General features: G+C 41.3%; 1 protein-coding gene across 1 annotated transcript in view; it reads right to left on the bottom strand.

Annotated features, from left to right (window-relative positions):
• Window positions 1-4,707: 4,707 nt before the first annotated feature.
• Window positions 4,708-25,873, bottom strand: part of ADGRE3 (adhesion G protein-coupled receptor E3) — a 52,960-nt gene continuing 31,794 nt past the window's right edge. Inside the window, exons 8-17 of the mRNA XM_004688232.1 lie at window positions 25,137-25,250; window positions 19,785-19,969; window positions 17,998-18,165; window positions 15,161-15,358; window positions 14,690-14,925; window positions 14,162-14,228; window positions 13,855-13,946; window positions 11,285-11,453; window positions 6,625-6,717; window positions 4,708-4,731 (exon numbers count right to left, since the gene is read on the bottom strand). Of these exons, the coding sequence (XP_004688289.1) occupies window positions 4,708-4,731; window positions 6,625-6,717; window positions 11,285-11,453; window positions 13,855-13,946; window positions 14,162-14,228; window positions 14,690-14,925; window positions 15,161-15,358; window positions 17,998-18,165; window positions 19,785-19,969; window positions 25,137-25,250 (1,346 nt within the window). The remainder of the gene's footprint in view (window positions 4,732-6,624; window positions 6,718-11,284; window positions 11,454-13,854; window positions 13,947-14,161; window positions 14,229-14,689; window positions 14,926-15,160; window positions 15,359-17,997; window positions 18,166-19,784; window positions 19,970-25,136; window positions 25,251-25,873) is intronic.

Genomic DNA, 25,873 nt, shown 5'->3' with positions numbered 1-25,873 from the left:
TAGAATGACTGAAACACACTGCTGAGGGGAGCAGTAGGCAGGTCAGGAGAGGCCTGCTGCACCATGTGGGTCAGCTCCCAGGCTGGGGATTGAACTCATGCTGAAGTGGCCTTGGACAGCTTCCTAGTGCTGCACTTTAACTAGTTGTACCACCAGTGAGGGCCTCCTGATTGTCTAATTTCAAGTAGAGAAGGAAACACTAAAAAGGTCCCCTTTACTATTTTGGATCAAAATAAACAAAGGTTGGTGTTTCGCGATGAAAAAAAAAATAGTAATGACCACCATTTATTTTATCAAGCATCATTGGACATTAACAGAGGCAGCAGCTCTCATTTAATATTCATTATGGCTGTGAGGTTGAGATAATTAACAGCCCCATTTTCTAGCTGGTAGAAATGAGGCATAAAGAAGTCTCATGACTGGTTCATTTTCCTCTAGTGGTTAAGAGACAGAGCTGCATTTGAACTCAGTCTTTCCTTCCAAAGGTTGGTCTCTCTCTGTGGCACATCTGACCTTCTGAGACTCTGTCTATAAACTTGAATTATCTTAAGGACTCTGATCTTGTGGCTCTGATTTGAATTGGCCATGTGGGAAAGGAACACTGTGATATAGTGGGACAGATGTCCAAACTAAGGAAGGAGGCCAGGAGTTGAGTTCTGGGTCTGTTGGTAGTTATCGTGTGGCTCTCCTGGGGTTGTTACAGTAAGAGCCACACACAGCACATGCTTTGCACCCTGACTGGTGTTTCCTGGGGCCACTTTCAAAGAAACACTGCTCTCCAACCTTGTCTCAGAGTTTGTTTTTGAGGGAACCCAAACAGAAGAAGAATTTGAGACCTGACCCAGGTTTGCTGGGCCCTGGGGACATGGGATCTCAGTGGAAATGCTGAAACTGTCCTGTGCAGCCTGGGGTGAGTTGAGCTCCTTTATTTAAAGAAGTGAATGCGGTATCTGGGAAGCTGAGCGAAGAGTGTGCTTCAAGTAGATATGGGAATAATGTATGCATTGAATCACCACTTTGTACCCTTTAAATACATGTGTTTTCTTTGTTAATTATAACTCAAGAAAGATGGAAAAATGAAAAGATTTCCTCATAAAAAGGAATGGGGCCAACAGAGTGAAATGTGACTCAAAGGTCAAGTTAAAAACAATTGTGAAGTAGCTAATGGACTTGGCACCAAGAAAGCATTTGGAGCTGGAGGCAGGAGTCAGACTTCTGCAACTGAGCAGTGAGGGGTTGGGAGGAAGTGGGGACAGCAGGGTTTAAACTATTTCACAGAGTTTTGTCTGCGATGAGAAAGAGACAGATGGTGTGGTGATTACACAGGTAGGATATTTTTGTGTAGTAGGCATTCAAACATACTTCCCCTCCCATTCTGTTCTAAACCCTTATTATTCTTATATTAGATCTCTTGGGTCTCTAAGATTTTTTCTTTTTGGCATTTCCCCTCATCTTTTGACATTTTTCTCTGTGCTTTGAGATGTATCTTTCATATGGTCTTCTAAACCACTAATTTGGTTGTGACTATGACCATCTTTTAAAAAGGTTTAATTTATTTATTTATGCATACAAGAACTGGGGTACAAGCCAGAGGTAGGGGAGAGGGTGAAAGGATTCACAGGAGACAAAGTGGGGAACAGAACAGGTGGATCTACTGAAATACACTGCTGAGGGGAGCAGTGGGCAAGACAGGAGAGGTCTGCTGCATTATATGAGTCCCTCCCTGGCCGGGAATCATGCTGCACTGCATTGGCTGTTGATAGCTTCATAGTGTTGAGACTTCACCCCTTGGGCCACCAGAAAGGCCTATTATGATCATCTTTAAAATATTTTATCCAGCAAGATTAATCTTCTTACTTATTCCCATTAGTTTTTTTGTGCTGTATTTGAATTTCCATTTTAATATATATATATATATATATATATATATATATATATATAGAGAGAGAGAGAGAGAGAGAGAGAGAGAAAGACATATATATTTTAAGATTTATTTGTTTATGCATACAGGAACTGGTGCAGGAGGAAGTGAGAGGATTCACCAGAGACAGAGTAGGGAGCAGAACAGGTAGATTGGTGAAGTACACTGCTGAGGGGAGCAGCGGGCGAGACAGGAGAGGTCTGCCTACCATGTGGGTCAGCTCCCTGGGTGGGGATCTAGCTGAAGTGGCTGCTTCTATCTTTGTATGCTGCACTTTAACCCATTGCACCACCAAGGAGGGCCCCTGAATTTCCTTATATTTTTATTATTCTTGTTCGAAGTTGTTTGTCTACTCCAGCATCTTTATTTTGCTGGGTGCTTATTATATTGCACCATCTTCTTTTCAGCTACTAGGGCTTATCAAAGGTTATGATAAGCACTTCCTAAGTGGTGCAAGGGGGTGGGAGGAGGTAGATTCTGTAGTCCAGGGGGGTCCATGTTTGCCCCAGCAGAGGTAGTGTGCTTTCTAACCTCCTTACTCTTTCCTAAATTCAGGAATAGGGTTCCTCTTGGAACTTTTAGGGACCAGAGGGATCAAATACACATGTTAGTGTTGGCCAATGAGCTGGGAGTGGTTTTATGTTTCTTTTTTTTATTTCTAAGGGATTATGCACAAATATCCCCCTATCTATGTATTGCATATATTATGTGGGCATATGGCAGATGCTCGCCTAACTCTAGGAGGTCCATAGGCTTCTGTGGGCTAGATCATTCCTAGGATGGGCTTTGTCTGAGCTCTACTACCTGGGAACATTCTTCAAATTGTCTTGGGTCCCTCCACTTAGTGCATGGGGGGAGATATTTCAATTCCAGATATCTCCCTGAGAAGCCCCCAGATCTCCTCACTCCCACACTGCTGCCATGGGCCTTTGCAGGCTTTTGGTTCAAAGAGGCAGATATAGTAGGGGACAGAGTGGAGGGGAACTGAGACATGTTCACAGGTGACCATTTTGCTGCCACTTCTATTTATTTAGCATAGGGGCCAGCAAACTACAGCCTGGATATGTATCAAATCTTGCCTGCAGCCTGTTTTTGTTGGCCAGTGAATTAGGAATGGTGTTTATGTTTCTTTTGTAATTATATGTTATGTATGAATCAATTTATATCAGTCATCTTTCTATGCATGCATTCATGTGGGAGTGGTGGAAGACTTAGACAAGAGGAGATAACCAATGGAGAAAAAGCTCTCCAAAGATGAAAGAACAGATGAAATCCAAAACAAAAGGGGAGGCGTTCAATTTATTTATTTATTTAGATTTATTTATTTATGCACAGAGAACTGGGGTATAGGCCAGAAGTGCAGGAGTGTGTCACCAGACACAGAGTGGGAAGCAGAACAGGCAGATCAACGAAGTTCACTGCTGAGGAGAGCAGGGGGCAAGAGAGGAGAGGTCTGCCAGCCATGTGAGTCATCTCTGGGCAGGGTATTGAATGCACACTGAAGCAGCTGTGGCTAGCTTGCAGTGCTGCATCTAACCCATTGTGCTACCAGGGAGGGCCTGGAAGTATTCATTTTAAATAAGGACAGGCACCTTTCTGCTGTTGTGGAAGGATGGAGAAGGTGCTCAGATTAGGGAAGTCAGTGAGGATGGACATGGTTGCAGATGTTTTTGTAAGGGATGTCAGGAGTTGAAGGCATTTTCATTAGTTGATATTGTCTCTGTTTATTGTCCTACTTCGGTGAAGTACAAGACAAAGACTTCTGCTTAATATAAAGGAACAGGTGAAGAGAATTGAGAAAGGAAATGAAAAACTGAAACTCTCCATGTGGGGAAGTTGATCAGGACAGGAAGAGTGAGTTTTAGATAGCATGGAGAATGTTGTCTAGAACAGATTTCAAGCTGAGTGATTTTGGGATCTCACTGCCTGATGGAAGAGTAGAAAAGACATATGGTTGTGTCATAAACAAAGATGTTTGACTGTTTTGGGGTGCAAATTACAGATTACTCTACCAGAAGTGACTTAAAAAAGGAGTTTATTTGATTAATATAAGAAAAAGTTCAAGGTTCATTGAACAACTCATTATCAAGTCCCAGATTGTTTCCAGCTCTTTCATCCTTAGTATTTCTATGGCATTTTCTCTCAAAGCATCAAACTTTTGTACTATAACAATCAAAAGCAGAAAGTAGTGGGAAGGTTCTCCTTTAATGAGTTTTTGTTTGTATTAAGAAGAAAAAATATTTTCTAATAAGTGTTTCTTGTATATCATTGACTAGAATTCATACAGATGGGCATCCCAAATTAGCCTCTACCAATTAGGAATATGATCACTTAAGGTTAGTTTATTTTTGGGTTTCTCCTCCTCAGCATTTGGAGATGGATAATTCTGCATGTGTGTGTGTGTGTGTGTGTGTGTGTGTGTGTATGGGGGTATCTTGTACATTGTAGAAGTTTAGTAGGGTCCCTAGCCTCTATCATTTAAATGCCAGTAGCATCTTCCCTTGTGTTAGTCTTGACAAGCAAAAATGTTCCCTAGGTACTGCCAAATGTTCCTGGAGGAGGGGGAGGAAATAATCTCCAGTTGACAATCACATAGCTTAGATCAATCTAAAGTGACTCCTGAAACCCAGGCACATTGCTGGCCCAATTCTGAAAATAATGAGGGTTTTGCTATTAAAGAACAAGTTGTGATGGTGGGAGGTGAGTTCTGGAATGAGGTTTTCAAAGGTAGGTATGGAAACAGACTGAGGACACAAAGGTGTTGAAAGTATGGGGAAAAGCAGTTGTCATGTTTGGTCAGGAGGTTTAGCCTAGATAAGAAAGAAGGTAAAGTCAATGGTTTTGGAAAAGTTGATGGCTTGAAGGTCTATATGAGTGCAATGAACAAGTTTAGGATGAGTGAGAGTAAGGACTTGAAAGACATTGAAAGATCATCTCATTTGCAAAAATTCAAGGGTATATTTGCAAGGTCTTGATTTGGGTATCCAGGGACAAACATTGAACATATCATGGTGAAGAGAAAATCAATTCAGCACACAAATAATGAGAGCACACTGTACAGAAAGAAATACACTGCGAAGTAAAGATTAAACTTTTTCCTCTCCAAGGATGACATGTACAATAATTCCCCTTGTTCTCAACTTTATTCTTTATGATGTCAAATGGATCCATGGGTATGACTTTCCATGTATGGCTGAATGTGTTAATGTTTTCTCTTTACTTGTCCTGTAAAAACAACCCCCCCAATATGTTTAGATAAAAGTTAAATGTAAAGATAAAACCAACCAACCACCAAAAGATCAGAAGCGGATTAAAGGCAGAGGGCTCTGTCAGCAGGTAAGGGTGGCACAATCTCCTAGCATTTCTGGAGTCCTAGGACAGGTATGACCTTCTTTAGCTGAGAATGAGAGGGCTTCTCAAAAATCCAGGATAAAAATTTACCTTTGTTTTTTTTTAAAGATTTATTTATTTGTGCATATAGAACTGGGGTACAGGCCAGAGGCTCAGGGGCGGCCAGAGGCTTCACCAGAGACAGAGTGGGGAGCAGAACAGGCAGATTGATGAAGTACACTGCTGAGGGGAGCAGCGGGCGGGTCAGGAGAGGTCTGCCGCGCCATGTGGTCACCTCCGGGGCAGGCGGGAATTGTACTCAAGAGGAAGTGGCTTTAGGTTCTTAGTGCTGTGCTTTAACCCGCTGCTCCACCAGGGAGGGCCAAAAATTTATCTTTTGTTTTCTGAAAAATTTCAATGTAGTATCCTTCTTTAGAACTTCAGTCCCCTATACATTGATTTTGTCTATGAAGAAAGTCCATGAAGGTATGGGCTGCTTTGGTCTCATTCCTTTTTGTATGTCTATTGCTTACCATCAGGTCTGAAACATTATAGAGCTCAATAAATTTGTCATTGCTACCCACACATTATACCTTGACTTACAAGCTCCAAACAGGGTAATATATATGTCCTATCACCATCCATAAAGATAGAGTTCCTGGCCCAGTTACAAGAGTATATGTAGGAAGTCCAAAATTATGTCTTTTTCTGTTAATATTTATGGTTTACTCACAGAACACCTTGGCTAGTCATAACTTTTTCTATAAAATACAGTGTTACCCACTATCACAGCTGACCTGTCAAGATTATCATGTTTCTAGGGAACCCAGCTAGAAAGTTAGCTCAGTGGAAGAAGAGCTGCGTACCAGGAACAATCAATTTCTACAGAGGTTCCCTTTCTAACAGGATCACTCTTTCTATCAAGCAGGTCCTATTATTCTGTGTACTTCTCTCCTTGGTCATGTAGAACAGGTGGAGTGGGTCCCTCTCCTAGTCCCTTTCCATGGTGTTCACTAACTCCACTGGATTCACTTCCACCTCTCTTTGGGGTAGTAGGGTTTCAGGTGGTGAAGACTGCTTTGTTATCTCTGTGATTATATGCCTCCTCCCAGGTGCTTCTACTTCATGGCAGTAGTCCTGGTGCTGTTTTACCCATATGTCTTTGCATAAGAGAAATACAGAAATCTGAGTAAGCACAGTTAGTGTGCAGGGAAGAGTACTGAGTAACAATATAATAAGAATGAAGAATATAAGCTTGCTAATTAGGAAATGAACTCTTTTCATGCATTCCAGGAAAGGGAGCTTGTACTAAACAGGAGGAAGAAGTTTTGTGTTGGGGACAAAACATTAGAATAAGCCATAAGATCTCTTACCTCAGGTTTTGAATCAGAGCCAAACTTGCTGGAAAGCGTATAACTCTCAGACTTAGATTTATGTTTTATGATCTCTCTAATCCACTTTTGGACCTGGAACATCAAAGGATAAAGCAGGGTTTTGTTAACATTAGTGAAAAGAAGGGAGGAGCACAAGGGATTATGGTGATGGGAAATGGGTGAATTGGTGGGAATTTCAAGGGGACTAAACCTGACAGGAGAAAGCATGCATTGTACAAAAATGAAGAATGATGTAAACTAGATATACAATAAAAAGGAAAAAAATAGTGAAAATAAAAGCCAGTTAATTATAAAGAGGATAGAGACATTATGAAAAAAAAATCCCTATAAAATGTGATACGTACTCTCAAAGAAATGTTATTTGGCTTTAAAAAGGAATAAATTTAGACACTACAATCTGTATGAAACTTAAGACATTGTGCTAGGTGAAATAGCCAGTCACAAAAGAAAAAGTACTGTATTATTTCATATATGTGAAATACCTATAGTAGTCAGATTATTTGAGACAGAGGGTAGAACAGTGGTTACCAAGGGCTGGGAGGGGAGAATGAGCGTTAATGTTTAACGGGAACAGGTTTCAGTTTGGGATGATGGAAAGTCTGGAGGAAGGTGATGATGGCTGCACAGCACTGTTGATGTGTTTAATATCACAGACTTACATAATTAAACATGGCTTCCATATTTTAAAGCATTGAAGAGATATTGCATTAGTGTTATGTAAGTTTCAGGTGTTTATCATTAAAAATCAACATGTGTCTATACTACATTAGGCTCACCAGTGAAAGTCCAATTCTGTTTTTCTTGCAATTGATCCCTTTTACTTGATTTACTCATCCTTTCTTCTTTCCTTTCATCAACATTAATTGATCTTATAGTGTCATTAATTGATCTTATTGCTTGGTTTTCTATGTACCGCACATGAGTGATCTCATACGGTATTTGTCTTTACTTACCATAAGTGATCATAATACCCTCTGTGTTGTAAATTTTAGGATTTCATCTAAACTGGTAAATTTTATATTATACCTTATTTTTTTTTAAACCACAGTTCATTGTTTACATTGTAGAATATATATCATTTGTAGGAAATTCATAAAGTAAGAATATGCAAAGGGGGAAAAAGGAAGCTAGACACAATTTTTCAATCTAATAAAAAAATCACTGGCCTTCCCTGGTGGCACAGCGGGTTAAAGCACTGCACTCAGAAGCTAAAGCCACTTCCACATGAGTTCGAATCCCGTCTGCCCCGGAGGAGACCACATGACGTGGCAGACCTCTCCTGGCCCGCCTACTGCTCCCCTCAGCAGTGTACTTCGTCGATCTGCCTGTTCTGCTCCCTACTCTGTCTCTGGTGAAGCCTCTCACTGCCCCTGAGCCTCTGGCCTGTACCCCAGTTCTGTATGTACAAATAAATAAATCTTTAAAAATAAATTAAAAAAAATCACTGCTTATATTTTGGTGGTATGTTTCTGTGTCTTGGATCTCCTATAAACAAACTCTGAGACTAAAGTTCATGCGTTTATTTGAGGAGTGTTCCCAGAAACATCAGTGGATCAGTGGGGAAGTGAGAAGGGAGGGAAGGCAGCCAGTGACGTGTGATGTGTGTGCATTGTCCTTTCCATCGTGTTTCTACCATGGAGTCCATTTCCATGTGGGCTCTGGGACGAATGTAGGACACATCTCAGAGTCATCTTACCAGAGAGACATGGAGCTGGGTCATCATCCATCAGCTCCCATAAATCTCTGGCTGATAGTTGCTCTCAAGCACCGGTATTTTCTGGACCTACCAACTAGCCCATGCATAGGCCACACAGACCCAGTGGGCAGGCAGAAGCCAATAGCCTTGGTCATTGGTGTTTGCAGTAAGCAATCTTGGGCATGCAGAAGTGAATGCCAAATAATATGAGAGTGATTAATAGCATGTGCTATTCCAGCGTTTCCCAACTGTGGTACTATTACATCTTGGTTGGTTCATGTTTTGTGGTGGTAATGGACCTATGCACTGTGGGATGTATAGCAGCATCCTTAACCTACACCCACCAGACCTCAGTAGCATCTGTCCCCCAAGTTGTGACAATCAAAAAGGTTACAGACATTGCTAAGTGTCCCTCTCTGGGGAGGACTGTGTGAAAAGCAATGTGACTTATCTCATACCTGAAAGCATTAGCATAAACAAAGAATGTTTACATGTATCATATAAACAAAATGGAACCTTTCTGGAATAAAGTTTCAAAACTTGCCTTTTCACCAATATATTTGCAGTCATCAAATATTTTTGGGCAAAAATTAACATTTGAACATTCCAGTTCTACCCTGTCCTTTTGCTTTCTAGGGAATGTGTGCTCTGTTAGGTGAGTTTCTTCCTCCCCTTCAACACTAAAGCAGCTGATCTTTTCCAGTTTGGTTTGGTGGGCATCTGGATGCAGAGTGAGGGAAGAAAAAGAAGGGAGGAAGGAAGAGAGGGGTAAGTAGGGAGAGAAGGAGACAGACGAGGAATGGAGAAGGAGAAAGTTGAAGCAGTGAAGATGGAAGTGGGATTGGGGATGTAGGAGGAGGGGAAGGAGTAGGAGAGAGAGGAGGAGGAGTTGTACCAGGAAAGAAAGTGTATCAGTCAGGGCATGTATTACACAGTCACAATCCTGGAGCCTTAGTGGCTGAATTCAACCAAAGGATCCTAGATTATGTGTTCTCTTTTGACCTGAGAAGTACAAATAAAGAACTTGAGTGTGTTTTTTCTAGTTGCTAGATTATGTTGATTTGGTCATTGCACCTTCTGACCTGGACCACCTGGATCTCAGCTTCACTGGGGCTTTAGTTTTTTATAACACTATATTTAATGGTTACAGAGTCCCATTCTATGGATGTAGTATAATGTAACTAGTCTAGGTAGAAGTGTGTCAATTTAATAGACTACAGTAGAGCTTCATCTTCTTGGAGTTCAACTCTAGAGGCTATATGTTATTGCTGGGGATTCTTTAGTTAAGCATCATCATAGAGGTTTGTCTCACCAAATACAAAGCCCCCAATGTTCCCTGAATTTAGGCACACATTATTGTCTTCCCCCCCACCCCTGCAGCAGACAAGTGAATTGCCTTGCATTTTTATATTGAATAAAAACGTTAAGCTAAACTTAGAGGCTTACATTAAGAGATGCCTCAGGAACCTAGCTTAACTGAGGGAAGCGTGCACTGAAGTCTGCATTGTGCTCACTCAGGCACATATTTCCACTGAGAAGAGTTTCTTTGGTTATAGTGTAAGCAACACTGGCTTTTTGTTCTGTTTGTTTATTTATACTTCCTTAAATTTATTTTATTTTATTATTATTATTATTTTAAAATAATATAATAGTTTATTTTTACATCATTTTGTGCCTTTTTCCATCTCAGTTGTAATCCCCGGGGGCTTCCCATCACAAATCACGCATATGCCATCACCATAGTCCAGTACACTTTCCCCCTCCCCATTTTTGACCCCACTCCCCACTCCACCCTCTAAAAATGTCTCTGGCATATCGTTGTTCATTATTATTATTTTCTCCCCTGGTCCTTTATACTCTTGCTGTGAGTGAAACCATCTGATATTTTTCCTTTTCTTTCTGGCTTATTTCACTAATCATGATCCCTTCCAGCTCCATCCATGTTGCTGCAAAAGACATGTATTTCTCTTTTTTGGGTGCTGAGTAATATTCCATGGTATATATGTACCACATCTTTTTAATCCAGTCATCTACTTTTGGGTATTTGGGCTGCTTCCATGTTTTTCCCATTGTAAATAAATCAGCAATAAACATGGGGGTATAGGTGCCTTTTTTAATCAGTGCAATACTGGCATTTAATGACACCAGTGGATGGACGGGTACATATGTGGATATGGGATAAAGCAAATATAGTACAACGTTCATTATAGGATTGAGGTGTTTGGTATATGTGTCTTCACTATGTAATTCTTTCATATGTTTTGTAAGTTTGAAATGTTTTAAATAAAATGTTGAAAGTTAATTACCTAACATTGTTGAACTATTAAAACATGTTATTATGGAAACTGTGCCATCACATGGTAATGTATTTAAATATGGTTGGTTGCATTATTCACCTCATTATTTTTGCATCTGTCACAGAATTACACTATCTTAGATTCATGGTGGGTGCCGCATTATTCTTCCATTATTCTTGACTTTGGGCTTAGATGGTTGATTTTTTTGGACCCATGGGGATATTAGTGGAGATGAGGCAAATAGGATCACAAGACCTGAAATGGAGTTGCCCAATAGGACTTGCCTTCTTGTGATTTTTTCCCACTGTCAAGAGAAGAACATATCCTGGGGAGTGGTTCTGCCTTCTGCCAAGCTCTAGATGAGCCACAAGGAGTGTGTTTGAACATGAACTGCATCTTGGAGCCAAGCCAAGATGAGCTCAGGCAAAAGCAGCTGGACTCCAACCAACCTGCCAGATCCAGACTGAGAAGAATTTTCGAGGTTGTTACTTAGCAAAATGCTGATTGTAACAAACAGAAAAGCCAAAGAAAAACATATTTCTTTGATGTAGCAATTGCTTATTTTCTGAAAGTCATAAAAATTGATGGAGTTACATCCCTCTATAATTTTCTTAACTTAAAAACCATAAAGAAAGTCAGTGTTTACCTGCTGATTGAGGATGCAGTAGACCAGGAAGATGAAGACGCCCTGCAGGCTGTTGATGATGGTGAACAAGTAGGCCATGACCTGGGCACCCGGACCTACCTGCAGGATTCCCAGAATCCATGTGCATCCCAGGATGAAGAGCTGAGCTGCAGCTTTGAATGTCAGCATCCTGCAGGGATTTGGAAAGACTGATGCCAAAAAGAGAATCATGGGCCAGGACACCTCTATTGAGTTGGTGTGAATGGTGAGAGATCTGCAATGAGTAGACCTGGGTTTCAACACAATCCAGCATTAAGGGACTGTGTGACCCTCAGCAAGTCACTGTATTTTTCTGTAGCTCGGGTCCCTCTGCTCTAAAGACATTCTATTCTGGGGAGGGAAGTGCACTGGACTATGGTGATGGCATATGGCTGATTTGATGATGGGAAACCCACGAGGATTACAACTGAGATGGAAAAAGGAACAAAATGATGTAAAAATAAACTATTATATTATTAAAAAAACATTCTATTCCATAAGTTTACTGCAAACATTCTGTGAGACATTAGCATATGTATTTAGGACCCTACATAGAGGAATATTAATACCGCCTACAGGTAAAGCATTCTCAAACTTGTGGTTATTTATCTCTCTATGATTTAGAGATGGGGATCATTTAAATTGTTATTCAGGTAGAGATATAAAAAAGGGGTTCTATAGGCATAAACTGGGACATTTCCAGGTTAGTTAAGCTCACCCCACTTATGTATCTCTATTTCCCTAATTTTAAAATATGTCAGTTAAGTGTGAAAAGCTAGTTGAGGAAAAATTTATGTAGTGTGATTCTATTGTATGTGTGCCTGTTTGTTAAATAGATAATACACAAAAAAATGTCTGGGGAAAATATCATATGCATTGTATCTTACAGCTTGCTAACTTGACTTTTCTGAGAAGAAGTAACAGGAAAAGGGGCAATGAACCACTTGTCCTTTTGACTTTATGTATTTTGAAAATTTTTGAAAAAGTTTAACAAATGTGTTAATCTTGTTATTATTTAAATAGTCATTTAAATAATTTAAATCATTTAAATAATTTTAATAAATAAAAAAATCCATAACCCCCAATTTCTGACTACTATAAAATTTAACAAAAAAGCCCAATAAGAGGCCCTCTCTGGTGGCACAGCGGGTTAAAGCACAGCACTGAGCAGCTAAAGCCACTTCGCATGAGTTCGATTCCCGCCTGCCCTGGAGGTGATCACATGGCATGGCAGACGTCTCCTGACTCGCCCGCTACTCCCCTCAGCAGTGTACTTCACCAGTCTGCCTGTTCTGCTCCCCACTCTTGTCTCTTGCCGCCCCTGAGCCTCTGTACCCCAGTTCTGTATGCACAAATAAATAAATCTTTAAAAAAAAAGCCCAATAAGAAAATGCACACAACACAAATTTTATACCATGGTAAAATGAGGAGACATGTGGAAGCAGCTTTTTCTCTGTAGACATAGGTGCTGTTTATACTAGTTCTAAGGTTCCTGACATGATGATACTATTTCCTTATATAACCACCATCCCAGTGTTCTGTTGACCACTTGTTACCATCACACATCTGTCATGATTCGTGAAGTAATAAAGTCTCTGCAGTAGCCCTTGGACATGTCTGCCATCATTTCATTTCACTGATAACCTCTTGTCCATAAATTCTTTCAACCTTTCAATCTGGGAGTGTGGGCTTTGTTCAGAGAACCTACTCAGTGAGCTCAAAGATATCTCCAGAGGCAGTCTATGGTCTCCCTCATGTTCCTGCCTTCAGTCTTTTTTGGAAATAGTATTATTTTGAATTATATTTTAGTCTAAGTCTTTTCAGAATCTATTCTACATAACTGGAGATAGAAAATTTGAATTTTTCTTAATTAGCTAAATTGGCCTCTATTGGTTGGGGATCCTTTAGTATTAGCTCAACTCATAGAATTTCTGCAGAGTTTATACTTTCAGTAACTGATGGATTAGCAAATCTTGGTTGTTTTGACAACCATGCATGCATCTTGTGTTGTGTGGCAGACTGTTCATTCTTCCTATTTGTCTTTTCTTTCTTTTAGTGTTATATCCTTTTTCAGTTTATTAAAGACCCAAGGTTACCCAGGTAGAGGCTAACAATTCCCAGTTTCCCTTGCAACATGGTGTGACCATGTCTAACCATGTGACCAAAGTCTAACCAATGGGATATGAATATGAACAAATGTGGAATAGTACAACTTCCATAACACCTCCTTTCCCTCAATGGGATACTGACAAAGACAACAACCTGGGGAAAGGTGGAGCAATAAGGTAAAAAGATTGCTGTATGAAGAGCAGCCCTGGGCTGCTATCCTTTGGCATGTGACATTAATGTGAAATAAATCTGTTCTACTATTCTGGCACAGCCTCTTAGCCTGTACTCCAGCTAATACAGCTTCTCATTCATTGTGATGGTGGGAGATGACATTGACTTTGCTGTTTTTCTGGAGCCTGTTTGCGGTGTGTATAAATATAGGGATAAGTAAGAGGGACCATTATGAAGAAAGAGCATTGGAAGTACCTTTTGCCTTTTCTTACCTTATATTCTGTATAGTTGACACTTCACTGTTGAGGGAACAAAGATTCTTTTTCAAAATACAAAGGACCAAGGAAAAAAACACAAAATTCACCTGTAGGAATAACATAGAACATGCAGAATGCAAGTTAACACGATGTTCTCCATTCATTGTAAATTGAACAAATCTCCTATGTCTCTGCACATGGCATGGAGTTGGTAGCAGGTGGAAAAATCAAATCATGCAATGAGAAACTGTTCTCTTGTACTATCTTCCACCTGACACTTTGGACATTTATTCTGGTTAAGACATTGGAAACACATACTCACACAAATAATGGCACAGACAGGGCCGAGGAAACCCCAGATGAATCCCTGCTTCACATTGAGCCAGCAGCTGGGAAAAGGGACACAGAAATCAGAGACAGCTGAAGTGATGGCTTTCCTAAAAAGAATTTTCCCCAGCATTTTCTGAAAATGTCAACTGATGACAGAAGTCTTTGGTTATTAACTACCATGTATGCATGTTAAACATTTTTCAAGCACAGCTTAATTTTCACACGAGTGTTGTGAGGGTTGGACAATGGGAACAAACATTATCTTTATTTCAAGAATGAGGGCACTGAGATTTAAGGATTGTGGTCCCATATCATGGGAGGGATGAAGCTGGAACCTAACTGTAAAACTACCTCCTTCTAGAAACTTCCATGTTCTTATCACCATGTTTCCCTGACTCAATGGGAAAAGGTTAGAGATACTACTTCAAGGTGAATGTGGAGTGCAGTTGGTTTGGATATTCCAGTTACCATCATGAACACATCTCCACAGCCATCCAGAACCTAGAAGGAGTCAACTCACTGATGGCGTGTTCCATAAAGGTGAGACTTGAATGCTGCAGAAACAGCCACGATAACAGCCGGGACCCCATAGCCCACTGGAAACATGAACCACTTCATGAATTTGTTTATGTTGGAGTAGTTGACCACTCTCAGGTTGTGTGCAGTGAGGAAGAGGTTCAGTCCCTCCAGCAGCATCCAGGTGAAGGAGGCCAGGTAGAGATAATGTAAGGCACCTGCAATGATGGCGCACAAGACCTGGGGAAGAAGGAGGTGTCATCAGGAAGGTAAGGGGTATCTCTAAGATCACTGCCATCATGGATATCTCTGATGCATATGAAGGAATTATTATGGGATTTGGTTATGTCTGTCACTGTGAAATTTGCCATTCCTTCTTCCCTGGGCCATGTTACTAAGGAGGCCAGTGCAGAGAACTCCATGAACTCAACATCCCCTGAGCAGGGCAGGGTTTCTTTTGGGACACTGTCAGTACCTTGATCTCAGTTTTGTCAATGGCTGTGAGGAAGAGCAGGTGGGCCAAGAAGAGGCAAATTGAGAGCTGCAGGTGGATTGAGGTGCTGGTGTTCTGGATGGTTTTACACAGCAGAAAGGTGAGGGCGGCCAGGAAGAGACAGAGCAGAGAGAGGCTCAGTCCCACGTAGGTGATCACAACCAGCACAGGATCCTCCTCCTGAGACCCAGCAGAAAGAAGATCACAGTCACACCTTCTTGCTTGGGATTATGGCTTCTCTCCTGTGAAACTGGGCATCCCACAATAGCCCAGGTTGTTACCCAGGCTTCTGCCTGCCTGCCTATAGGCTGGAGGGTCCACCAGCCTCCCCAACTTGGTCTTGACTAATTTGCTAGATTAGCACACAGAACTGAGAAACATTTTACTTACCAGACCTCTGGTTTACTGTGGAAGGATATACTGATACAGTGTAGCAAGTGTTAGTCAGATGAGTTTTTTCTTTCTTTTGAAAAATTTATTAACAACGTACTGTTGTTAATAAATTTTTATAATTAATTTATAATTAATTTTTAAATTTTTATAATTAATTTATTTTAAATGAAATGCTTTTCTTTCTCTCACATTCTTGTTGCTTTTTTGACAGCAGAGGATGTCTCTCCTCAGGTTCTTCTAGGAGGGACCCCTAGTGCTCTTCCCTATCTTCCCACCATTCTGATAATTTTCCCTTTTTAATTTGGGTCTACAACACTGCAAGTTTCAAGTGTACAACTTCACACCTCAACATTTGTATGTACCAAGTCAGGTCTGCCACTAGCAGTCTAGTTTCCATCTAGCACCATCCAGTTGTTTCCCCTACACACCTCTTGAACCCCTTCTGCTCTGGAAGTGACCATTACTGAGGCATACTTAATATACAAAATATTGTAAATACTGAATGTATGCATTTTGATGAGTTTGAACATATGCATTAGATCCATGATGCCATCATCACAATCAAAGGTAGTAAACATATATAGCACCTCCAAAATGTTTTTTTGTGCTCTCTTGTTTTTCTTTTTTTGTGTTAAGGATACTTAACATGTGATCAGCCTTCTTGAAAAGCTGGTAAATACATCACACCATTTTTTTAACCTCAGGTGCTACCTTGTGTAGCAGATTCAAACTGAAATGGATAGCTATGCCAGGCTTTCTCGTACCCACAGAGGTTCAGGAAGCCCACACGCACCTGTCCCCAGCTCCCAGCTACTGTCTGTAGACTTCAGTGTCTCTAACTGGGGGTGTTTCTCCTGCCGTGTCAACATGCTTGCACTTACCAGAGCTAATCATAATGCTGGGGCAATACTGCCCGTGGAAGCTGCCCTCAAACACAATAGTTGGGAAACTGGTAAATACTCCAGTTCCCTGGCCCACATAGGGGATACTTTGGAGATGCATATCCTAGGATGTCTTCCAGAATTGCCCAATGGGACTAAGCACTCCTTGTACATGGAGTTAACTTTCTCTTTAATGGATCCTTTGCCATCTGTCTTCCCTCCTCACTCCCCATGGATAAAGGGAAGTCCTACTGATATGTCTTGAGCTCAACTTCCAGAGAAACTATTTGCCCTACAATCCATGTCTCAGGATTTGTTTGTGGCAGACCCCAAAACTAAAACACTATTTCTGCCCTTGGGGACTCATTAAATTCAGGGACCATAGATTAAGTGAATCATGCAAAATTAACAAGATACGTTAATGTGAAATGATAATCACCACCCCTCATGTTTCTATAAGGATTTTCACTTATTTCAATGTTACCTTTAGAACATTCTAGTCCTTTATTTTTTAACCTTCAAAAACTGTGAAATACAATGTATATATCAAAAATAACATAAATATGAGTGAATCATAGGAATGAACTATTGAACACTCGGATCCTGAGTTAGTTCAGTCTAGTACCTATTTCAGATGCTATTCCCCATTGCAAACACCTCTGCTTTTGACTAACTGGCTATAGACCGGAGTTGCAATGACTCCTCTCCTTGGGTTTGATTCATTTGCTAGAGCAGCTCACACAATGCAGAGAAACATCTTACTTGATCACTGTTTACTGTAAAAGGTTATAACTCAGGCAGAGCTGGAAGGGAGAGCTGCATAGAACAATATATGGGGAAGGGCAGAGCTTAGGTGCCCTCTCCTAAAGCTGCACATGCTCGCCACTGCAAACTCCTCTGTTCCCACCCTTTCAGGTTTTCCTTACAAACTCCAGACTGATCAGTTACACTCAGCCTCAGAGGTCAGATGTTGGGACTGAAAGTTCCAGCCTGTAATGATAGGGTTGGTTCCCCTAGTAGCCAGCCCCCATCTTGAGATATGTCCAAAAGTTGCTTCATTAATATAATAAAAGGCAGCTTTATTGTTCTCATCACTTAGGAAATTCCAAGGGCTTTAGGAGTTTGGTGCTCCTAAACTGGGACAAACGTCAGATGCACATATGAACATACACATATGAATATATATTTATCATAAATCACAATATCACAAAGATTAAAATCCAAATAACACCAATTAGCCAAATTGCCTTGTGTAGTTCAGTAGCACTTGATACAGTGTTGTACATTCACAGTGTTGTGATCTACTTTTAAAACACCTTTACTACTGCCCAATGAGACTCCATGCCCATGCAGCCATCAGTCCCTATCCTCCTTCTCAACCCTGACAACCACCAATCTCACTTCTCAGGATGCAATTTTCGGCTCACCCATGTTCCTGATTCTTAATATTTATATATTAGCTCAAGTAATTAATTTTTACAGAGGCCTCCTCTGACCACTCTATCTCGAGGGCCTAGGAAGGGGAGTTAAATGTTTCACTGGTACCTGGTTGGTGATGGCCATGAGGACAGCGAAGCTGGACAGGTGGGTGGAATTGCACACCGTGTGGCTTTCATTCACATGCATCACGTAGCAGCCGTGCCTGGACCAGTGGCTGCCCTCCTCTGTGCTATCCCAGTAGACACAGAAGGCCTTGTCGAAAATACGATTCATCTAAAAACAGAACACACAACTTTCTTGGGCGGGACTCTCAGAGTGTCAGTCTACGTTGCAAGTGATGAATGACGAGATGCTTGTGCTAGAACACTCAGGTGATTTACATTTTTTAAAAAGATTTATTTAGTTATGCATACAGAACTGGGATACAAGCCAGAGGTGCAGGGGTGGTGAGAGGATTCACCAGAGACAGAGTGGGGAGCAGAGTAGGCAGATTGATGAAGCACACTGCTGAGGGGAGCAGTGGGCGGGTCAGGAGAGGTCTGCCTGCCATGAGGTCACCTCCGGGCAGGGATTGAACTCATGCTGAAGTGGCTTTAGCTTCTTACTGCTGTACTTTAACCTGCTGTGCCACCAGGGAGGGCCCTGTACGGTATTTTTATCTAGATCATCATACTTCACATTACATTCCAGACCTCATTCATTTTATAACTGGGAATTTGTCCCTTTGATTATCTGCACCCATTTCTCCAGCCTGGTATTCCTTCTCCACTCGCTGCCTCTGGTAACCACCAATCTGTTCTCTCTTTCTGTGAGCTTGGTATTTTAGATTCCAGATATAAAGAAGACCGTACATTGTTTATCTTTCTCTGTCACACTCATCTCATGTAGCATAATACCCCAAGGACCGTCCAAGTTGTACAAATAGGAGGATTTATTTTTTCTTTCTTTCTTTTTTGAAAAACAGAATGAAAGAGAAAAAAACAAAGTGATAATCTGTTGGGTCAAGAGTAGGGGCAGAAAAAGGGCAAAAGCAATGGATAAAACAAAAGTATTTTTGATTGTTATCTAGACTTAATAACTACACCTGGCTTCTGTGTGGAATGAATTTCATGTCTCAGCTGAAATTTCACAGTAATAGGAAGTACTTGTAAGTAAAATAATCCCAAGCTCCAGAATAATACCACCCAAGAGAAATATCAAGTGAGTTGCTTATGTAATTTGGAATTTTCTACCAGCCATGTTAAAAAAGGTAAAGAAACAAGTTCAATTAATTTTAATAATATACTTTACTTAACCTTCTTTATTCAAAATATTATCTCAATTTGTTAAAGCAAAACAATACATATAATTAATAAAAAATTAGTAAGGTGGTATTTTATACTTTTTTCTTACTTAGTTTTTGAAATCTGGAAATGCTAAGCCTACATATGAAAATACTAAGTCTTTAAGATCTTAATTCAGGGCCCTCCCTCGTGGCACAGTGGGTTAAAGCACAGCACTAAGAAACTTAAGCCACTTCAGCATGAATTCGATCATGGAAGTGCCTGCCCAGGAGGTGACCCACATGGCACGGTAGACCTCTCCTGACCTGCCCGCTACTTCCCTCAGCAATGTTCTTCATCTGCCAGCCTGTCCTGCTCCCCACTGTCTCTGGTGAATCCTCTCACTGCCCCTGCACCTCTGGCTTGTACCCCAGTTCTGTAATGGATAAATAAATAAATCTTAAATAAAACAATTCAGACCTGCCACATTTCAAACACTCAATGGCTGTAGTGGCTGTAGACTACTGTATGGGACGGCAAGGGTCTAGAACCCCCTGAATAGGGAGAATATATGTCATTTGGTCTACTGCTGTGATACTTAAGCAAGTTCTAACTGCAGTTTTGACTCACCTCTGTGTGTTGAAAAGTCAGAATCACAGGCTCAGAGAGAGTTGTATTCCTCTTGGGTCTCGTTGCAGCACTCACTATCTGGGAGTTCAGGTAAACTTGATCATTCTCACTCATCTCTTTAAAAAAAGTGGCATTTATGATGTGTCCAAGAGAAGCATATGAAATGAAGGCAACTGCACTGGGACCTGAGAAAACAAAATGATGGAGTCTTTGCACTGTCACCTTCTGGCCACCTTTCCCACCCCAAACCTGTCAGGCCTCCATGATTGCTGTTATGTGTGTTCAAGTGTGCTCAGGAAGCTCATTCCTTTCATGCTCTTCCCAGAGCCAACTCATCCTTAAGACCTAGCTCAAGCCAGCCTCTGACTCAAGAAGTTTTCCCGTAAGCAATTTGTGATGCTTCTTTCTCTGAACTTGTATTTGAAGTGGCGCCCATGCTAGGCTGTGAGAACCCAGTGTCCATTAGTCACTTCATGTGGCTTAAATTCTATTCTTCCAACAGGCACTAAACTTCTTGGGTGACTATACAGGCTACATTGTTTGGAAACCACACATGTGGTAAATGTGGTAAGTGGTGAATTCTTTTAAAGCATCTTTCTTTCCTAAACATATTTTTAAAATAATGAAACTTTTATTGTAAGAATTTTATTTATTTTTATGTAGAAGAACTGGGGTGTTGGTCAGAGGTATGGGGGTGAGAGGATCACCAGAGACAGAGCTGGGAGCAGAACAGGTGGGTCTACTGAGACACACAGCTGAGGGGAGCATTGGACAAGACAGGAGAGGTCTGCTGCACCAGACGGGTTAGGCCCTGGGCTAACGTAGGAACTCAGGCCGCTTCAAGCTACATGATGGTAGCACTGATACTAACCCCCGGTCCACTGGGGGGCCCCTTTCCTAAAAACATTTTAATGTAAACAGACAACATAGACTTGGTATTTATAAATACAGAACTGTAAATATATTTCCTTTATAACATTTTCTTTTCTCTAAGTTTATTTTATTTCAAGAATGTAGTATATAATACATATAACATGCATAAATACATACAAAATAAGTGTATTTTGACTGTTATCAGTAGGGTTTCCAGTCAATAGGAGGCTATTCAGTCAAGATTTCAAGGCATCAATAGTTATATGTGCATTTTTGACTACATAGGGGAATGGCTCCCCTTCCTCCTGTGTTGTTCAAGGGTCACCTGTAGATATGTAGGTATGCATATATATAAGAATCACATTTAAGGGCCCTCCCTGGTGGTGCAACAGGTTAAAGAGCAGCACTGTGAAGCTAGCAGCAGCTGCCCTTTCACTGGTGCTAGTTAGATCCAGGTCTTAGAGGTGACCCACATGGCACCATAGACCTCTCCAGTTTCACCCCACTGCTCCCCTCAGGTATGTATTTTGTTGATCTGCCCGTTCTGCTCCCCATGCTGTCTCTGGTGAATCCTCTCACTGCCCCTGCAACTCTGGCCTGTGCCCCAGTTCTGTATGCATAAATAATAAATACATCTTTAAAAAAAATCACATTTATTTCATTTTTTTTTAAAATCACATTTAAACATTAAATAATATGAACATATTTGCATGGACATAAGTACTGATTATTCGTTGTGCTGGTGTGGTGAGAAATCCACATGACAAAGAGGTCATACACAGTAAGTAGTTAAGGGTGTAGAGGTGAGGATTAGGTTTATGGGTTCCAATTTTAATGTGGCCATGAACTTAACGGTGAGGCTCATCCTATTGGAATAAATCTCTCAACAAACTTTTCTATTTAGGTTCCTCTGGCCTTGCTTGAGGGATCAAATGCAGGATGTTGACTTTTCTGGGTTTTTCTGAGTAATGTCAGTTTCCATTCACCAAAATGAAACAATGGTAGGTGGTTGGAAAACATCAGCAGGTGTGAGAGAGCAAAATCTCAAACAGAAAAAAGTGCCTGTACAAGTTTCCAAGGTTGGTCTCTGTGGCCTGGGTTTGTTCACTGGAACAAAGTAAGGGGTTTCAGGGAGTCATGTGATTGTGTCTGACCAGGAGCCCTTGTTGGTGTTAGTACACACCTGGTGCCCTGGTGAGATTTAATAGCATCCCCTTCCAACCTTAAAATTGTCTCTGTTTCGGGGCCTCCCTTGTAGTGCAGCGGGTTATAGCACAGAACTAAGAAGCTAAAGCTACTTCAGCCTGAGTTAGATCCCTGCCCTGGGGCAGACCTCTCCTGTCTCACCTGCTGCTCCCCTCAGCAGTATAATTCCTTAGTCTGCCTGTTCTTTCCCTGCTTTGTCTCTGGTGAATCCTCTCACTGCCCCTGCACCTCTGGCCTGTATCCCAGCTCTGTATGCATATATAAATAAATCCTTGAAAAGAAATTGTCTCTGTTGTGACATAAATGAGAAAGTTGCTCTCAATTGGTCTCTATTTTGAGACCACAGGCTCTCAACCGCGTGGTGACTCGGCCCCCCCTTAAAGGACAGTGGACAATGTCTGGAGGTATTTTTGTTTGCCAAAATTGGGGGGGTTGCCATTCGGCATCTTGTGGATAAAGACCAGGATCCTGCTCAACACCCTATAGATGCCTCCCCATGATAAAGAATCATCTGACCCTAGACAGAACTTGAAGGGCAGAGAAAATCCCCTCTTGGAGTTTGTCACGAACCTGTCTGTGTTCTTTTCTCTTATTAATGCTGAAGACTTAGCTTAAATGTGGGTTTAATGCAATGAGCATTTGTCACTGTTCTTCGGGATCTACACCCATAATTGTGACTAGAGAGAGAAAGAATCCATGTTTTCTGCCTTTCAGGAAGCGTGCATTAGGGTGGGGAGGCAGGGACATGCCAGGGGAGCAAATGGATGTGATTTGTTTAGCGTGTACCTTGAAGCCTTGCGTGCTTGCCTTCAAACTGAGTTACAGAGGAACCCAGCCGCAATGCAAGCATGAAATTATGTGCTTCGTTCCCATCCTTCTTTACCCAGCACTTTCTTAAGCGGAGGTAGATTCAAGTTCTTATATTCTCAGGGCAGGAGAGGAAGTGAGAGGAACCTATAGCCTCATGATCATCTGAGACAGTCTCAGCTCAGCACCTGCTTAGTTGTCTACATTACATTTGTACTTTGGGACCTTTGGTGACTGTACAAATCACTATTCCTTACATTTATGTAATTAGATTTTAAGGCCCCATTTATATTGCTAGAGTAATTATAATTATATGGCAATAGCCTGGTAACAGTGGAATAATTTATAGTAACAATCTAATCGCTTTTGCACAGGTTGTAGCAGATTCCATAAGCACACTGATTTTTTCTTAGGTTCTCTATATGCTGATGGAGTCTACCCACAAGCAGCTGTGATTCTGCCTGGGTGCTGTAGACAGGACAGATCAGAAGGGTTCCCAACCAGTTCTGTAAAGAGCTATGCATCAGAGCAGGTGGATAAACAGATCAGCTCTCTCTCCTGGAATGGGATGATTTGGTGGAACTGAGCCCCAGGCTCACAGCTGCTCCTAATTCTAATATAGCAATGCCTGTGTGGGCCGCCTTCTGTTCCCGGCTTGCTTCCTCTGTGCGCAGACTGGGGTGGTTAATTTATGTGTCAGTGTAGCTAGTCTACAGTAATGTATATTTAGTGAAATACCAGTCTGGATGTTGCTGTGTTTTTAAAAATGAGATAATCAGTAAATACCTTAGATGTTAAGATAGTTTGCCCTCCATCTGGTGGTAGTCATCATCCAATCAGCCGAGGGCCTTCAGAAAAAAGACTAACTTTCTTCGGTGGAGGAGGAAATTCTATCTACAAACTGTCTTTGGATTTGAGCTGCAACATCAACTCTTTGCTAGGTCTCCAGAATACAGACAAGATTTTAGAATTGTCATAACAGTCAAATCTTTAAAACTCTCTGTTCCCCCAAGTCAACATCTCTGTCTCTCTCTCTGAATACATGCGTGTGTGCACCTCCTACCCCCATAGGTTCTGTTTCTTTGGAGGGCACTGACTAATAAACCTCCTGTTGCTACCTGGGGCTACTTCTCACACTTCTTTTACTTGAATTCCTTTTGCTAAGGGGAAGGATGTCCTAAAGGCACTCTGCAGAGTCTTGCAGACTCCACCCCCTACTCCAACTTTCTGGACTCTACCCCCTACTCCAGTGATTGGAAACTACAATTCCCAGCAGTACCAGGGAGAGAACAGAAAGGACCCAAGGGTGGAGCTAAACAGGAATTCTGGGACATTGGGGAATAAATAGGAAGCCATGGGGTCTCTCGCTTTCTCACTAGGGAAACAGCTCTCTGGGACTGCGTGACTTGGGGCTTTCAGTTAGTTTGTTACCAGAGCTCCAAGTTTGCTGAGCTGATAAGATACTCCAGTTGTTGTTTCCTGTTCTTTCCCCCTTTTTGTAAATAAGCTCATTTTGACCCTTTTGTGAGTGCCTCAGTATAAATGAATTTTAAGCGTGTGGGTGAGGCTCCACTGACAGGGGCCCAGTTCACTCTGGGCTGCCCTGTAACACTTTCACTTGCTCCAGGGATTGATTGTAGGTGAATCCAAACTGAGATAGAAAACAGGCCCAAAATTGCAAAGATGCTCTTCCAAGCTAAAGAGTAGAAAACCTTTTTTTAAAAAAAATTATTTATGCATACAGAACTCGGGTTCAAGCCAGAGGTGCAGGGGTGGTGGAGGCTTCACCAGAGAGAGTAGGGAGCAGAACAGGCAGATTGACAAAGTACATTGCTGAGGGGAGCAGCAGGTCTGACAGGAGAAGTCTGCCAGGCCATGTGGATCACCTCCAGGACAGGGATCGAACTCACACTGAAGCGGCTGCAGTTCGCTTGCAGTGCAGGGTCTTAACCTGTTGCACCACCAGCAAGGGCTCGAAAACCTTCATTTAATTTCTTTTATTATTATTTTTTTTATGCAAGAGACTCCAATGCCACAATCTTAGAGTAACAACTTCCTTAGGGGTATGTGTAGGGTAAATGAGTTTAAAATAGGCTTTTTAATACCCTCCCACCATTAGCATCTATGGCTTGCATGTGCACTAGTAATTATGGATACCTGGGCCCAGTGAGCATGGGCGTGCGCATGTGTAAATGGAACACCTGTGGGAGGGGTTTTCAGGATAGTGTCACTGAGGTAGGAGAACAGAGGGAACTACTGAGAGAGAATGCTGGTCTGTCCCCTAAGTCAGCATTAAAGGTCTATAAAAAAATCTACTGACAGCTTCAAAGTTATCTTTTTATCAGAGAGATGAGCTTACATGGCCTGAGGCAGTTGCAAAATAATGTGCCTATTGGAGAGACTTCCTCAAGACTCATGGTGGTAGTGCTCTGTGTCCCAGGGATTCTGCATGAGCCTCACACGTACCTTGGTTTTTTTCCTGGTTGATTTCGCTGCAGTGAATTTCCATTGAGTTCATATGGGCTTTCAAGTTGAAGATATTCTGCGAGCAATTGTCCCTGACAACTCGAGTTTCAACAGCTGGCAAGACAAATAGAAAACTTATCATGATTACAAGATTTAAAAGTGTGCATGGCAGCACAAGTGGGCCAATTTACTGAAAGTCTGGGATGTGCCAGGCACAGGGCTAAGATCCTTATATATTGTCCTCTTATAACAGTCTCCTGTAATCCCATAGGGACCATTATTCAGATGAGTGAGCTGAACTTCAGATGTTAAGTTAGCTCTTATTTTTGAAACCTAGTCTTTACCTACCACCTTTTAGCACATCACCTTTGAAGCAACAGCTTCATTTCTAGGAATTTATCCTAAGACAACAGTCATGGATGAGGGGGCAGATTTAGCCACTAAAAGTTCATAGAAGCATGGTGATAATGGTGCAAAATTGGAAATTACTTAAGTGTTCAACAACAAGGAATTGATTTAATATTTAATGGCTTATCTTTATAATGAGGACCTAAGCTTCCAATAAAAATGAAGTCAAAGAAGAATTGTACCAAGAAACAAGTTCCTGAAAATATTTAGCTTAAAAAACAGGTGGCCAGAGACTGACTAAGTTGGAAAATGCTGATATTGGGTGATAGGTGCAGGGCATAGTAGATTCCTATTATTTCTTTTTATTATGTTAAGAGCATTTTTTTTTT

This window comes from Condylura cristata, unplaced genomic scaffold (genome assembly GCF_000260355.1).
Source record: "Condylura cristata isolate star-nosed mole 26May11 unplaced genomic scaffold, ConCri1.0 scaffold00024, whole genome shotgun sequence".
Taxonomy (NCBI): Eukaryota; Metazoa; Chordata; class Mammalia; order Eulipotyphla; family Talpidae; genus Condylura; species Condylura cristata.
Note: the sequence above shows the minus strand (reverse complement) of the source record. Positions and strands in the feature narration are given on the sequence as shown.